The sequence below is a fragment of the Sinohyriopsis cumingii genome, chromosome 11, assembly GCF_028554795.1.
Source record: "Sinohyriopsis cumingii isolate HCF-2022 chromosome 11, ASM2855479v2, whole genome shotgun sequence".
In the NCBI taxonomy this organism is placed as follows: Eukaryota; Metazoa; Mollusca; class Bivalvia; order Unionida; family Unionidae; genus Sinohyriopsis; species Sinohyriopsis cumingii.
This window is the reverse complement of record NC_142971.1, coordinates 70,405,274-70,419,494: the sequence shown is the minus strand read 5'-3', so window position 1 is coordinate 70,419,494 and position 14,221 is coordinate 70,405,274. Positions and strand designations below refer to the sequence as shown.

Here is a 14,221-nt window from a genome sequence, read left to right as displayed (position 1 = left end):
TCACTGTATGATTGATTTACTTGTGACCCTCTGATGGTACCAGTCTCATGATATGGATCAGTGACTCAGGACCATGTAATGGTACCAGTCTCACTATAAGCCTCAGTGATTCATGACCCTATAATTGGACCAGACTCACTATATGCTTCATTGACATGACCCTCTAATGGTACCGGAGTCACTATATGCTTCAGTGATTCATGACCCTGTAATGATACCTCTGTCACTATATGCTTCAGTGATTCATGACCCTCTAATGGCACAAGACTCACTATATGCTTCAGTAATTCATGACCTTCTAATAGTACCAATCTCACTATATGCTTCAGTGATTCATGACCTTCTAATGGTACGAGACTCACTATATGATTAATTGACTTGTGACCCTCTAATGGTTTGGGGACATACAATAGTTGCAACTAATGGCAGCTGTTGTGGTGTGTCCTTTGGGCAGGACACTTTACACCAATTGCCTTCGGTCTAAATAACCTACTTGTGTTGCTGTGCTCTAAGACATCAAATGACACCAAAAGTAGTTCGGTATCTCCACAACTCCTTATATCTCTGTTGTTGGTGTCTCCACAACTCCTTGTATCCTTCTTTTTGTTGGTGTCTCCACAACTCTTTATAACCCTATTAGTTAGGTTTTTGTCTCCACAGCTCGTTATATCCCTATCCTTGATGTTGGTGTCTCCACAACTCATTATATCACTGTTATGTAGGCGTCTCCACAACTCATTATATCCCTATTACTGTAAAACCTGTCCTAGTGGTCAGCCATACCCAACAGTGAAATGTTCACAATGGCCATTCTGATTTTCAGGATGGCAAATTTCCTACATAAATGTTCGTTATTTAACAGTCATCATCCTTGTGTGATGAGTAGCAAGGTGCTTCCTAATCAAACAATGATTTCTCCCTGCCTTTAGTTGTCAGTAAAGCATATCTACATTCACTATTCATTCACACAAACTGAATTTTTGCTTCATGAGAAAGGCATTATTTAGATAAGGAATTATCATGTAGATTGATGTGAAAACAGTTCTTTTCTCGCTTATACTCCTAACTCCAGTCATGTTGACACTATTACTCAGAGGCATCAATATGCAAACTTTGAAAGCAAAGTACACCTCTCTCTCAACAACTCACACACAGCAGGGTCCAAAAACATCAACAACACTATAATTGAGGCACGAGTTATCGAGGGACCTATAAAAAGTAGCCAAAACTAATAAAGGGATCAACATAATGGCAAAATGGGGTGGGTGGGTGGGCAGGTTATAGTGTTGAATACTCAATTTATAATCAAGCTGAGATTAACTGTCAATAAATATCTCTTCATAACGGTGTACTTTGTTTATTTTTTCCACATGGGTTTGTGACACGCTTGACAAATATAGGGTGCTGTCTGGCATTTCATGCTGTTAAGGTTTCCATCTCCAATTTTGAAGTAAAATGGATACCGAATTTGACCAATTGATGAAAATAAAATGCAGCAATGCTTACCATTTGAAAAGAGGCAATTGTCACCTTTAAATTCTTTTCAAAATAATATTAATATTGGACACAGGGGATACCTGTTTTCCTGACTCGCAATATGTCGGCCTATTCTGCACACAGCATTGAAAAGATGTAATGTTTATAATGTTTATCCATCAGGCTATAGATATGAAATACATTACTTTGGACTGTTTCTGTCAGCAGTTCAGTCAAGTAATTAGCTCAGGTTTATAGCTAGTTTTACAAAATTCGAGGTAAAAATGGCAATAAATGGCAAGAGATATTAAGCAAACTAAACCAATCTTGTAAATAAAAGTTAGTAAAGTTCAACATTTAATTAAAAAATAAGCTATTATGTGGAAGAGAAACAACATTGAATAGGATGTAATGTGTTTACAACGTCTTATTGATGGTGAAAAAATTACTAAAGAATTTAGTTGACACTTTGGGTAGCAGACGATTTTGTACGTGTGGGACAACTTCTTGCAAAATTGGAAACTTGGATTATAATGCAGTATTGTTTTATTGTATACATTTACCTCTTTTATATAATATATTTATTTGTATGATTCTAAAATATACATAGTAAATTGGATTTTCTGGGTTACCGGTTCAAGAAGGTCATAGAGTGGGTCTTCATGTTGACATTTAGGAATCACATTTTCATATTTATTTTGAGTCAAAATGTGGGATATTTTTGTACACTATGAATATCACTTTCCTTAATTAAAGTATGATCATTCTTTCTTGATACAAAATAACACGTGATTCATCGTTTACAGAAATGACATATCGTTGCGCAGAATTAGCCAACATGGTGGTAACTTCGCGTTTTGAAAAAAAAATCAGTTAATTTTTTTGTTACTCATTGATTTCTCTGCTGCCGAGAAAAATCCCTCAGATTTCTCAACTGTATGATCTTTACATAGTCAACATTTTGTGTCCCAAGCCACTGTAAAAATATGTGAAACCATTTTCATTTGGTCAAATAAAATGAATTTTGATAATGGTTGTGACCACAATAACTTATGCTCAGATTTGCATGCCTTTGAATTTTTTTGTTATATCTCCCTTGCTTGATTTGATACAAAAGATGTATTCAAAGTGATTAAACAACACTAGTCTCTTTAATAGATTTTTTAATGCAACAAACTTCCCCAAGTTGTTGATCAAAACAAAGCCGGCATGTAATTAGGTTCTCACAGAAGTTCTTATGGGTTTCATTGTGATGGTCGATTGACTCTTTTCATGTTTTCATACAACAGAATTTGTTGCAATTATAATGTTCACTCTGAAACAGAATTAACACATTAACCCCTTGCAACGACTTAACTTTTACCCTTCTGCTCATGAACGAGTCAAATAGCCAATGAAAAACAATGTTTCTAACACAACTAGGCAGTATGTTATTGAAAGATGACCAAGGATTTGGTGTTTTCGAGTTTATTCAGAAATAGCTTTCAAAATGTGTTTCCTACTCAATTTTCAGGCAAAACTGACAAAAAGCTCCAGGGGTTAATGTGTTAAACAGTGGATTTTGATGACGTCATCAAATTTGAATATTCCTTGCGTATTTAATCACTTGTGCATCAACATTGCACATAAATTACAAATTTAGCAATTCCTTGACGATTTGTAAAAAAAATAAAAAATCCTTGTTAACACATTAACTCCTAGCAACGACTTAACAGGGCAGGAGGTAGTGGCCTACTGCTGAGCTCTGCAGAGTCATGGTCAGGCTTGATACACTAAAGTGGGTAGTATTATAGAAAGGTAGACAGATGTAGCTCTACAATGATACGAAACAATCTGGAATATCTAGTTGCACTACAAAATACAGATAAAAAAAAATCATTTTTTGGACCCGACTTTTTCTACCCAAAATTCGCCCGTGGTTGGAATCAGATTTTGTGTCTGGAATTTAGACTCTTTGGTCTCAGATCTAAGGCAAACTGGTATGAACTGCAAACAAACAGATGAGCCTTTGCAAAAAATAGGATAAGATGGGCATTTGGAATAATGAGTGGTCTTCATACAAAAATAATGGCTCCGTTTAGCAAGGAAAAAAAAGAAAGAAAAAAACAGAACTCCAACTTTTGCCCTTCTGCTCATGCATGAGTCAAAAAGCCAATCAAAAACGATGTTTCTAACACAACTAGGCAGTATGTTATTGAAAGATGACCGTGGATTTTGTTTTCCAGTCTATTCAGAAATAGCTTTCAAAATGTGTTTCCTACTCGATTTTCAGGTGAAAATGACAAAAAGCTCCAGTGGTTAATGTGTTAAAGGATTAAAACATGACTTTCACATAGCAACACATTTAATTGGTGTTTATTTCATGCTCTGTTGTCACCTCGTATCATTTACCAGAAGTTTTTATTGATCGCTATTTCACTAGACTGTTTATTTACAGTGTATTGACAACCATTTATCATAAAAAACTTGTATAATATATATAATCCTATTTAGTACTTGCAGATTTCACAATATGGATTCTATTTTACCGGCATTAATCACAATTTTCGATAATAAAACGATTGATGGATCAAGGGTATATTTACCAATTCTCATCGTAATTTGTTCACGTTCAACATATTTTAAAGACATTTAAAATATATTTTTGTTGCAAAAAAATCAGGAGCCACCCCAGACACCATGTTATAAGTGGGATTGTGAGTTATCTGGGCGTGAGTTATTGAGGGAGTGGTGTAGTCTGTAGCAGTTGACTAATGTAGCTAATGTTTTTATAGCGTAAACAAACTAAGATCATGGTGTTTATTTTTAAGTCAGTTTCATTTCATTTCTAGCATGGATTAATGTGAGCAAGGTAAAGTAATCATGTGTGGAACTTAAACCTGAGAGAGAACAATATATACCTGTAATTATGATTTTGTTTTACAGCACAAATAAATAAATCTTGATAATAAAAAGATTATAGTAATGACTGATATTCTATGCATGGTATTTGTTCAGAAATCATTTTTAATGGTCAAACTATATACAGTAGTCACCTATGTGCAACAGCTATTTGTTCCATTTCCCATGAGCGATCGCAATACATTGGTACATGTGAAATTGAAAGTCTAATGCAGCATTTCAGAGTTATCTCCCTTAGCCTAACAAACTATATACATATAAATTTCTGTCTTGTTTATTTATACATTTTTGCTATCTATATATCTTGTTGGCGAAAGTTTGTCCCTTATGACTATAATTAAGAATTAAATTTATTTTCTTCTTTCAGCTGTCTTTAAGAGATATACCATGGTAGCAACTCTAAGGCCAGACATGATCTGGTCATTTCTGAGTTTCATCAGATTGTTGTTGTTGTAGGGTTTAACGCCATTTTTGAGCACAAGATAGGCTATACATGGCGGCCAGTATTAATGGTAGAGGAAGAACCTGGAAAGAACCACCGACCCATGAGAAGCTACTGGCAAGCTTTCTCACATAACCACATTAGCCGAATCCAGCTGTATGAGTGTATGGGTGAAGTTCCCGTTTTCAATATAAAAAAACAACAATTGTTTCAGCTTCCAGAAAGTTTACTTGTTTATGTGTTCACATTAGTTGTAGCCATGATACCCACTGGTTACTAATTTTCCCAGATGATTATTATACTGTATGAAATATTTAGTTTTTGGCTAGTGCTATTTTATTTTCATTGTCCCTTTTTAATCACAGCTCTCGGACAGTCCCTTCAGCTAGCACAAGAGATAGCTAAATTTCCACAGCAGTGTATGAATGTAGACAGGAGGTCGGCCTACTATTCATCCTTTGATGCAGAGTCGTGGGATGCAGCTCTGCAATATGAATTTAAAAATGGCATGAAAGTGATCCAAGATGAAGCTGTGCCAGGTATTGTGTCAAATTTCTAAGAATCCAATGTTGTCTGCACTGCAATTGTTTGTAAACTTTATGATATATTTTTTAAGGTATATAAATATTAATAAATAAAAGTATTTTTGATTTTCAACTTATTGCTCTGTATCAGAATTTGTAAAGTTATAAATCCACACTAATAATATTAATAATGTATGAGAATAATGATGGATACAAAAATAAATTACAAACAGTACAGTACAGAATAATTGCTTGCATAATGTGTGTCCCCAGATTAGAGCATCAATGACCCAAATCTGACAGTGCATTTTAGCCCAGATTAATGTAATGTTCAGGTCACATCAACAGAGATATATCATGGATATGAAGTGTTATAATACATATTAATAGATTTGTGTGTTATGATACACAATACATTTCAGTGTTCTGATACTTATTGATATATTGTAAGTATTATGATACATATTGATACATTTTATGTGTTGTGATACTTATTGATGTATTTTAGGTATCATGATACATACTGATACATTTTATGTGTTGTGATACTTATTGATAAATGGTACAGTTGTATATTTTTCTTGTTATCTTCACTCACCACCCTAACTAACCTAGCAGCATGGTTACATGCATTCTTTGCTATGAACTATCAAGTAATATCCCATGTCTATCATTTAAGGAATAACTATTAATTCTACCTATGAAACAATCCTGATTTTCAACTATCAAGCAATGTCCCATGTCTAACATCTAGGGAATAAATGTTAATTCTAACTGTGAAATATTCATGATTTTCAACTATCAAGTAATGTCCCATTTCTAACATCTAGGAAATAAATATTAATTCTAACTGTGAAACATTCATGATATTCAACTATTATGAAATATATTATGACTGTTAGCTTGAACTCATAAATGCAATGAATAACATTCACCCTGATCTGCTGGTACCTAATCAGCTTGCAGATCTAGACCTACAGCACTAGCTTTAACTCATAAATGAAGCAAAATAACATATAGAGTCAGACCTACTGGTGCATAGAGAACTTACAGATACAGCTGTACACAGATAATTTCAACTCGTATGTACCACAAATAACATAGACCCTGATCGGTTGGTGGATAATGAGCCTTCAGATCCAGATCTACATTGACATCTTGAAATCATACGTATAAGTTTACGTGGGAAAATTGTACTTTAGTGAAATAAACATATTTGATTTAGATTACTGCAGTATTCCAGCATGCATACAAGTTAACATTCATTTATTATTGACAGAATGCTAGAATTTGTGGCAGTAAATGATATATGACATTTTTAACACCATTTTTTCCTTCTTTTAGGTGCAGCATCATTTGTGAAAGGCATTGGAAAACATGGATCATTCAACATAAATAAACCATCAAAATTGTAAAATTTTGGTCTTGTAAATTTTTTGTTCTTAAAATTCAATTAAATATAACTTATTATATTATCTAATATCTCTATAATTGTATTATTTTGTTATCTTTGTTATCCAACAATTTTGACACTTCATTTCTACACTGATAACAAATGCCTGTTGAAAATGATTGGGTGCTAGCTTGCATGTGAACATGGTTTACCAGCAAGAGCTTAACAATTTAGGTAAAGATAAAAGTCATTGGGATGTAGTTTGCACGTGATCAGTGCCTTAGGACATGAATTAAATTGTGTATCAAAGATGACATATCATGAATAGCACCAGGTATTTTTTCCAGAAAACATTTTAAACTTTTTCTCACATGCTGGATCAATAAGACTTATCTCAAGATCTTGAATGATTTCTATTAACCAAATATACAAAATGTTTGTGAATGCTGGAGATCTTGTCAAACTTGTCGAATGGTAAGAAAACCCAATCGGTTTGTACCTAAGGCTCAACTGCCTCCAATTCTTGCATTTGACGAAAGATTTAGCATCCTAATGGTAGAGTGTGTCAGTCTTTTTCTTACGACCAAGTCAGGAAACCATACTTGTTGACCATGATGTGTGCTTCTGCAAGATTCCCAGAAACACTTATTTTGAGAAATATTAAATCTGAAACTATTGTAAAAGATTTGATAAAGTTATTTCAGCAATGTGGTCTTCCAAAAATCTGTCCAGTCCAATCATGGGTCAAACTTTATGTCTGGAATTTTTCAGCAAATTAAGCATGAATTAGGCATCCAGCAATTCATTTCATCTGCCTATCACCCTTAAAGTCAAAGAACTTTATAAATGTTTCATCAAACTTTACAAAATATTATTCAGTCATATTGTTTTCATATGGGAAATGATTGAGACAGAGGTATTCATTTAATGTTTGTCATTATGGAATCATTACAAGACTTGTTAGCATTTTTAATATCTTTGAACTAGTATTCGAACACACTGTTTTTGGATTCTTCAAGTTTTCAAAAGACAAACGTCTTTCCAATGAAAAGCTCGAAATAACCTTCTTGACTATGTTTCTAATTTTAAATATAAGTTATCAAAGTATTGTTAAGTTGCCTGAATTAGATTTTATTCTGTTCAGTAAAAAATGAAATTAAGGTACAAATGTACAAATGAAAAGCGTTTTTAGCATTTTGGGAGGCTTTTGGCTCACTTGGCCACACATCGAATCCTCTTCAAGCTAAGCACTAAGTTCCTTAGACATTTGAAAATAAAGTAAGTGACTTAAAATATATGATCAACTGCCCTGAAAGGCGATAACAAAAAACAACTTTGCAGTATCTCAAATGTAAATGACACAATAAATATTATGTTGTTTAAGCAGGTGAGACAGCTGTTGTTTTTTTTTGTATATTAGAATAAACACTTTAGACTTAATGTTATGATATCTTGACGTTTCACTTAAATCCTTTGATTCTCTTTCTTGTAGCACGTGTTCGATTCTCCGCAATTACTCGTAATATAAGTTTACATCAGCATTGACATCGATCTGATAATAATCATTCATTATCTCTTTAGCTTACATATCAACATGTAAACTTTATCCTTTTGTCATCCTTAGCGTGATGATTGCAAGAATTCAGCTTACATAGAAAACACTTTATTTTTCCTCAGAGTGCGTGTATTGTAGTTAAATGTCCTGCTTGACATCTGAATCTTGATATGCATTTTGAATGCCAGTATCAAGGAATCTAAAACAATAAAACATCTGCCTTTTGTCATCCAGGATGTTTTAAAGAATGCTGCTTATAAAGAAAATATACTATGATTTCTTCGTGTGCATTTTATTTATATGTTGTACTTTACATCTGAATCGTGATTTGCAGAATGAGTGTAAATGCGTCATAGTGAGGAGAAAGTAAATGTATCATTGAATACATGACATAAGAATATACGTGCTTTCAAGACGTTGGTGTGATTACAAATATACGATTGTACTTAATGTATCAAGTTATAAGGAATGATTATTTTGTATTAGATAGGCGCTCATATTTAATGCAATTTTTGCCCATGACATCTAGTCAGGTAATACATATACAATCACGTAATATAATCGGAAATAATTTCAAGATAACCCTCAGTAGGTCTGACCTGCCTCTAAAAAAGCCATTGATCAGTTGCATCAGCCCTTATATCCAAGGTGGTTATATCTGCTATTTTGAGTTCAGCAAATCCTCGTTCAAGCCCTAGTCTGGCAGCCAATTTATATTCGTGACATATTCTATCAATTCATTGCTCAGTGTTGCAATTACGGAAAAATAATAACATACAGGCAGTTAAATAACAATGAAAATTAACAAACTCACAATGATGATAATAGTAATAATAATAATAACAATAATTATTATTATTATTATTATTATGCACTAACATCACTGTAATCACTGTCATCAACAACAATTTATCGTTCACGTTTTCACGATCAACCTCATCAAATTCATATATTTATATATGGAGCGGAAACCTACCCACTCATATTTAAAATGTGAAAGTAATTAACAGAATCTATTTTAGGTGACGTAACCTACCAACTCATTTAAAATGTGAAAGTAATTAACATAATCTTTTGTAGGTGACGTAACCTACCCACTCATTTAAAATGTGAAAGTAATTAACATAATCTATTTTAGGTGACGTAACCTACCCACTCATTTAAAATGTGAAAGTAATTAACATAATCTATTTTAGGTGACATAACCTACCCACTCATTTAAAATGTGAAAGTAATTAACAAAATCTATTTTAGGTGACGTAACCTACCCACTCATTTAAAATGTGAAAGTAATTAATATAATCTATTTTAGGTTACATAATCTGATTAATACTTACTGGCATTTTCAAAGTGAATGCTTCCGTGTAAAAAATTAAAATACTGAGTGTGGGAAGGTAGTTATCCCAAGAAGGATTCTGGTGTATGCATTTTAGAAATGCCATTAATTTTCTAAGATTTGATATTGTGAAAACAAAAAGGAGTAACAGAGTAAGAATATGTAGTTTGGTATGTTTCTTCTAGTTTGAAACAGCTAGATACTATTAACTGGTTTTACAATGGATAAAATAAATACATAAATAAGTAAACAATAAAACCTATGATACATCACATTCATTATGCAGGTGTTTAAATATAAGTTTTTTTACATTATAATGTTATTGTTTTCAAATATACGAACTGAAATTCAAATTCTGACGTAGGACACGTTTCATTGGCATCAGTGTGCTAGAGGTTCTATTAAATATCGTGTATGACAGAATCATTGGTAAAAATGTGGCACAGTTTCTAGTGACTAACGTGTACGACACATTTCACTGATAGCAATGTGTTCAGTTTCTAGTGACTATTGTGTACGACACGTCATCGACAGTAACATGCCACAGTTTCAAGTGACATGAACAACTACTGGCTTGCTTTCACTATTCATATGCCTGCGATATGTGAGAAGATTGTGTATGTTCAGAATTGTTTCCTCTGACCACTCTCATCGTCATCTTCGGAAGCCAAAGTTCTGATACGTTAGCTGATCTACACCTAGATGGATAGATCAAATATTCAAGTGCATTGCAATAGACATGAAAGAGACATATATTGGCATTACGAGTTTCTTCCCTTAGTATGCAATGCCAACTAACCAATAGCGTGTAAAAGCTGCGGCCGCAGATGGTGTAGGAAAATGACGTCAAATGGATACTTTGTGGGTTTTAATATCGAACGCCTGACTAATACCAGAAAGAAGCCATTGCAGGCGTATTTGAGGAAAACGACGTATTTATACACACATGGACTGCAGTTGCAAATCGTTTATTTACGAATTCATTCCAGTTGTGTGCACCCTTTGTCTTGATCATGGAGGAACATTGTTCAAAGTAGAACAACTTGATTTTCATTGGATACTGTGGGTTGTTATTGCATTACTGAAATTCACAGACTTAAACCTGTGAAATATCTGATTGATCCATCCAGGTGTAGATAGGCTAATATATCTAAACCTGGACTTGTGATGTCGATCTCATCCCATGTTGGATCTAAGGGTTGTAATATTATTATTGTTGACTCACCCCATAATAACTGTCAAAACTACTAGTATCCAACACGGGATAGGATGTAGGAGATGCCAGAGAAACTCACACACAGGATAGGAAAGTTAGAGGAACACCGACAGGGGAAAATATGTCAGAGGATCTCAACCCATGATAAATTGAACTCAGCTGTTGTTAACCTGATTATTGTGTTCAAGATATTATCGGATGCTGTATCATAATTCAGTTTCTTCATCGCGTTCACATCAAAATAATTCTGCCATATAGGGTGGAAGTGTACATAATCGAAAGTAATGTGCTCCATTGCCAGTGTCTACCAGCAGGACGCCCAGTCCAGTCGATGTCCGCTCTTGAGGAGATATGGATGATTCCGGTATATGTGTTGTCACAAACGTGCTCGGCACAATGCTGTCTAATTTTGTTTTATACGATGGATGCCACTATGCAATGGTGGCTTAGATGTTCTAAAGTTTGCAAGTGGAGCTTGAATTCCACATCTTTTGCCCAAGACAAAGAATGTGATGAATATATATATATATATATATATATATATATATATATATATATATATATATATATATATATAAGGAAAAGCTTACTTATAATAACTGATGCATAAATGGACGAAAGACTTTGTAGTCGTCTGTAGGGCGGATGCATACATGTGTCTTGGTTGCACTATAGGTATAGGTCTAAACACAATTTTCAACCGAATGAACTATATTTCTATAAACTGACTAATTCTGACTCATTGTTGCATGGTTCCCCACCCAGTCACATTATCTTGACACCAGGCCGACCATTCTTATCAATAACCTCTAATTGCTTAGCGCCAAGCGAGGCAGTTGTTAGTACCATTTTAATAAGTCTTTGGTATGATTCGCCGGGGTTCAAACCCACGATCTCCCGCATCCGAAGCGGACGCTCTAACCACTAGGCCACTGGAGCGGTCATTTACTTACAGAAAAGATTAAAATACGCAAATACACAAGTTGTCATTTAATTCATGATTTATTATTTTGAAAAGATACGCAAGAAGAAAAGCACGGGTATTAATTATAATAAATGCTGGTGGCAAGGAGTGAACACCAAAGTTTGATGACAACAGGATCCATAACGGAAATTTCCTTGCTACAGCTCATTTTAGGTTTGCCAGATATGGAAAGATGTTAAAAGTTCCGTGAGTTACTTGAGCACATGATACAATGTTCAATTTAATCAAGTAAATGTCCAACGACGATATGATAATATGGAGCAGACATAAAAGTGAAGGTTGCAAAGCCATCAAATTGGAATGTATCGAATAAGCAAGACATCATTATTGACATGATATATACTTTACATACATAATGAAGCTCAAGTGCTTGAAATTTTGGCCTCCGACCGTCAGAGAGGGCCATATACATCCAGCGTTCTCTGTGTGGCCCAAAATGGAAAAGAAAGGAAAAAAGGAGACGACCTGCAATAATCAAGCAAGGCAAACAAACATGGAACGAAAAGAAAGCATAATAATCAGATACTGCCGAATTGTGCACACCATATCGCGAAATGGTTGTATTACATTTCGCAGAACCCCACTGGAAGAATGTGTTGCAAGATGGTCACGCCTTCAATGAACCCATCTAAAGTAAGGTGCTCTTAAACACTGGTCAACAGTGAAATCATTACTGACTTGAAAAGGCCCTAATCTGTAGTATTTTGGTGTGCCGAACACGAATATAACCGTGAAAAATTTGTATTGGCTCTCGTTTTGAAGATATTCATATACCTCATTTTCTATGTTTCACTGTGTAAATTTCTCCAGTAGGACTGCAGCAACATCCGGAATAATGATGTAACATTGCATAATACCATCATGCTCACATCATCCACAGTTGATTGCATCATTTTCTGATGCAATGCAATACTAATGCCATGCGGCTGCTGAAGTAAGTTGACGTCAGCAGTGTACTATACATGTGTAGGCCTATTATACTAATGCCAGGCGGCTGCTGAAGCTGACGTAAGCAGTGTACTATATAAAGCCCAATCAGATAGGTTCAGCATTTAAAATATTTTAGACGTTGTGCGAGACAGTTCAAGCTACTGTTACATAAAACTTATTATTTTATCCATTTACGTACAATAAAGAACAGTAATGCCTCGAAAGTGTGTTAATACCGCGGACAATTTTTGCTATATTTGTGGGGAAGTGACATTTGCCAACCAGAAGAAAAGTATCAATTCTCAAGTGAAGAAGGCATATCATCTTTACTTCGGATGCAAGGTTGGTGACCAAGACAAGCCTTGGGCTCTGCATATATGCTGTGCTACATGTACAACACAGCTTTCACAGTGGTTGAATTGCAAAAGGTCATCAATGCCGTTTGCAGTCCCAATGGTGTGGAGAGAGCCAAGCAACCACCTAAATGACTGTTACTTCTGCTTGGTTCCTCCTCTTTCCGGCGGAATAACGAAGCGAAAGAAGTCGAGAATAGTCTACCCAAACATTCCGTCTGCATTGAGACCAGTTCCACATGGTGAGGGACTTCCTATTCCAGAACCTCCAGCAGAATATTCTCTTGATTCATCTGACGAAGACAAAGGTGAGTCGACCTGTTCTTCTCCTGGTCCATCAGCATGCAGTGATCCAGATTTTCACTGTGGTGCATCATCAACCCCACACAGAATAACACAGGAAGAACTAAATGACCTGATTCGTGATTTGGACTTATCAAAGAACAAGGCAGAATTGCTAGGATCAAGACTCCAACAATGGAATCTTCTAGAAGAAGATGTCACAATTACTGCATATCGAAAGCGCCACCAGCAATTGGAGCCTTTCTTCAGAAAGGAAAGTAATCTGATATTCTGTTCCGATATTGAGGGCCTCATGAATGCTTTAAAAATCACTCATGACCCACAAGAATGGAGACTATTTGTGGACTCTTCGAAACTGAGTCTCAAGGCTGTGCTTTTGCACAATGGAAACATTCTTCCATCTATTCCAGTAGCGTATGCTGTCCACATGAAAGAGACATACGATAACTTAAGGCAGCTACTGAATTCCATTGAGTATAACAAGTACAGCTGGCACCTCTGTGGTGATTTGAAGGTAGTTGCCCTTTTAATGGGACTGCAGCAAGGATATACAAAATACATGTGTTTCTTATGCGAGTGGGATAGCCGAGCAAGGGAAATGCACTACATGAGGAAGGAATGGACTCACAGGCAGAATGTAGCCATTGGAGAGAAGAATATCCAACACCCAGCTCTGGTTGAGGCTCAGAAAATCTTGCTACCACCCCTTCACATCAAACTAGGTTTGATGAAGAACTTCGTGAAAGCCATTGACCGGACTTTGCCAGCATTCCGATACCTGCATGAAAAATTCCCTCGACTCAGCGA

The 14,221-nt window shown here is 35.1% G+C and overlaps 1 protein-coding gene across 3 annotated transcripts in view; it reads left to right on the top strand.

Moving 5' to 3' along the window:
- The window catches only part of LOC149788676 (uncharacterized), a 44,953-nt gene extending 38,135 nt beyond the window's left edge, over nucleotides 1-6,818 (top strand). For all 3 annotated transcript variants that reach the window (XM_089974754.1, XM_089974753.1, XM_089974755.1), the window contains 2 exons: nucleotides 5,185-5,358; nucleotides 6,688-6,818. In XM_089974754.1, coding sequence (XP_089830880.1) covers nucleotides 5,185-5,358; nucleotides 6,688-6,758 — 245 coding nt within the window. In that variant the 3' untranslated portion in view covers nucleotides 6,759-6,818. The remainder of the gene's footprint in view (nucleotides 1-5,184; nucleotides 5,359-6,687) is intronic.
- The last annotated feature ends 7,403 nt before the right edge of the window (nucleotides 6,819-14,221 follow it).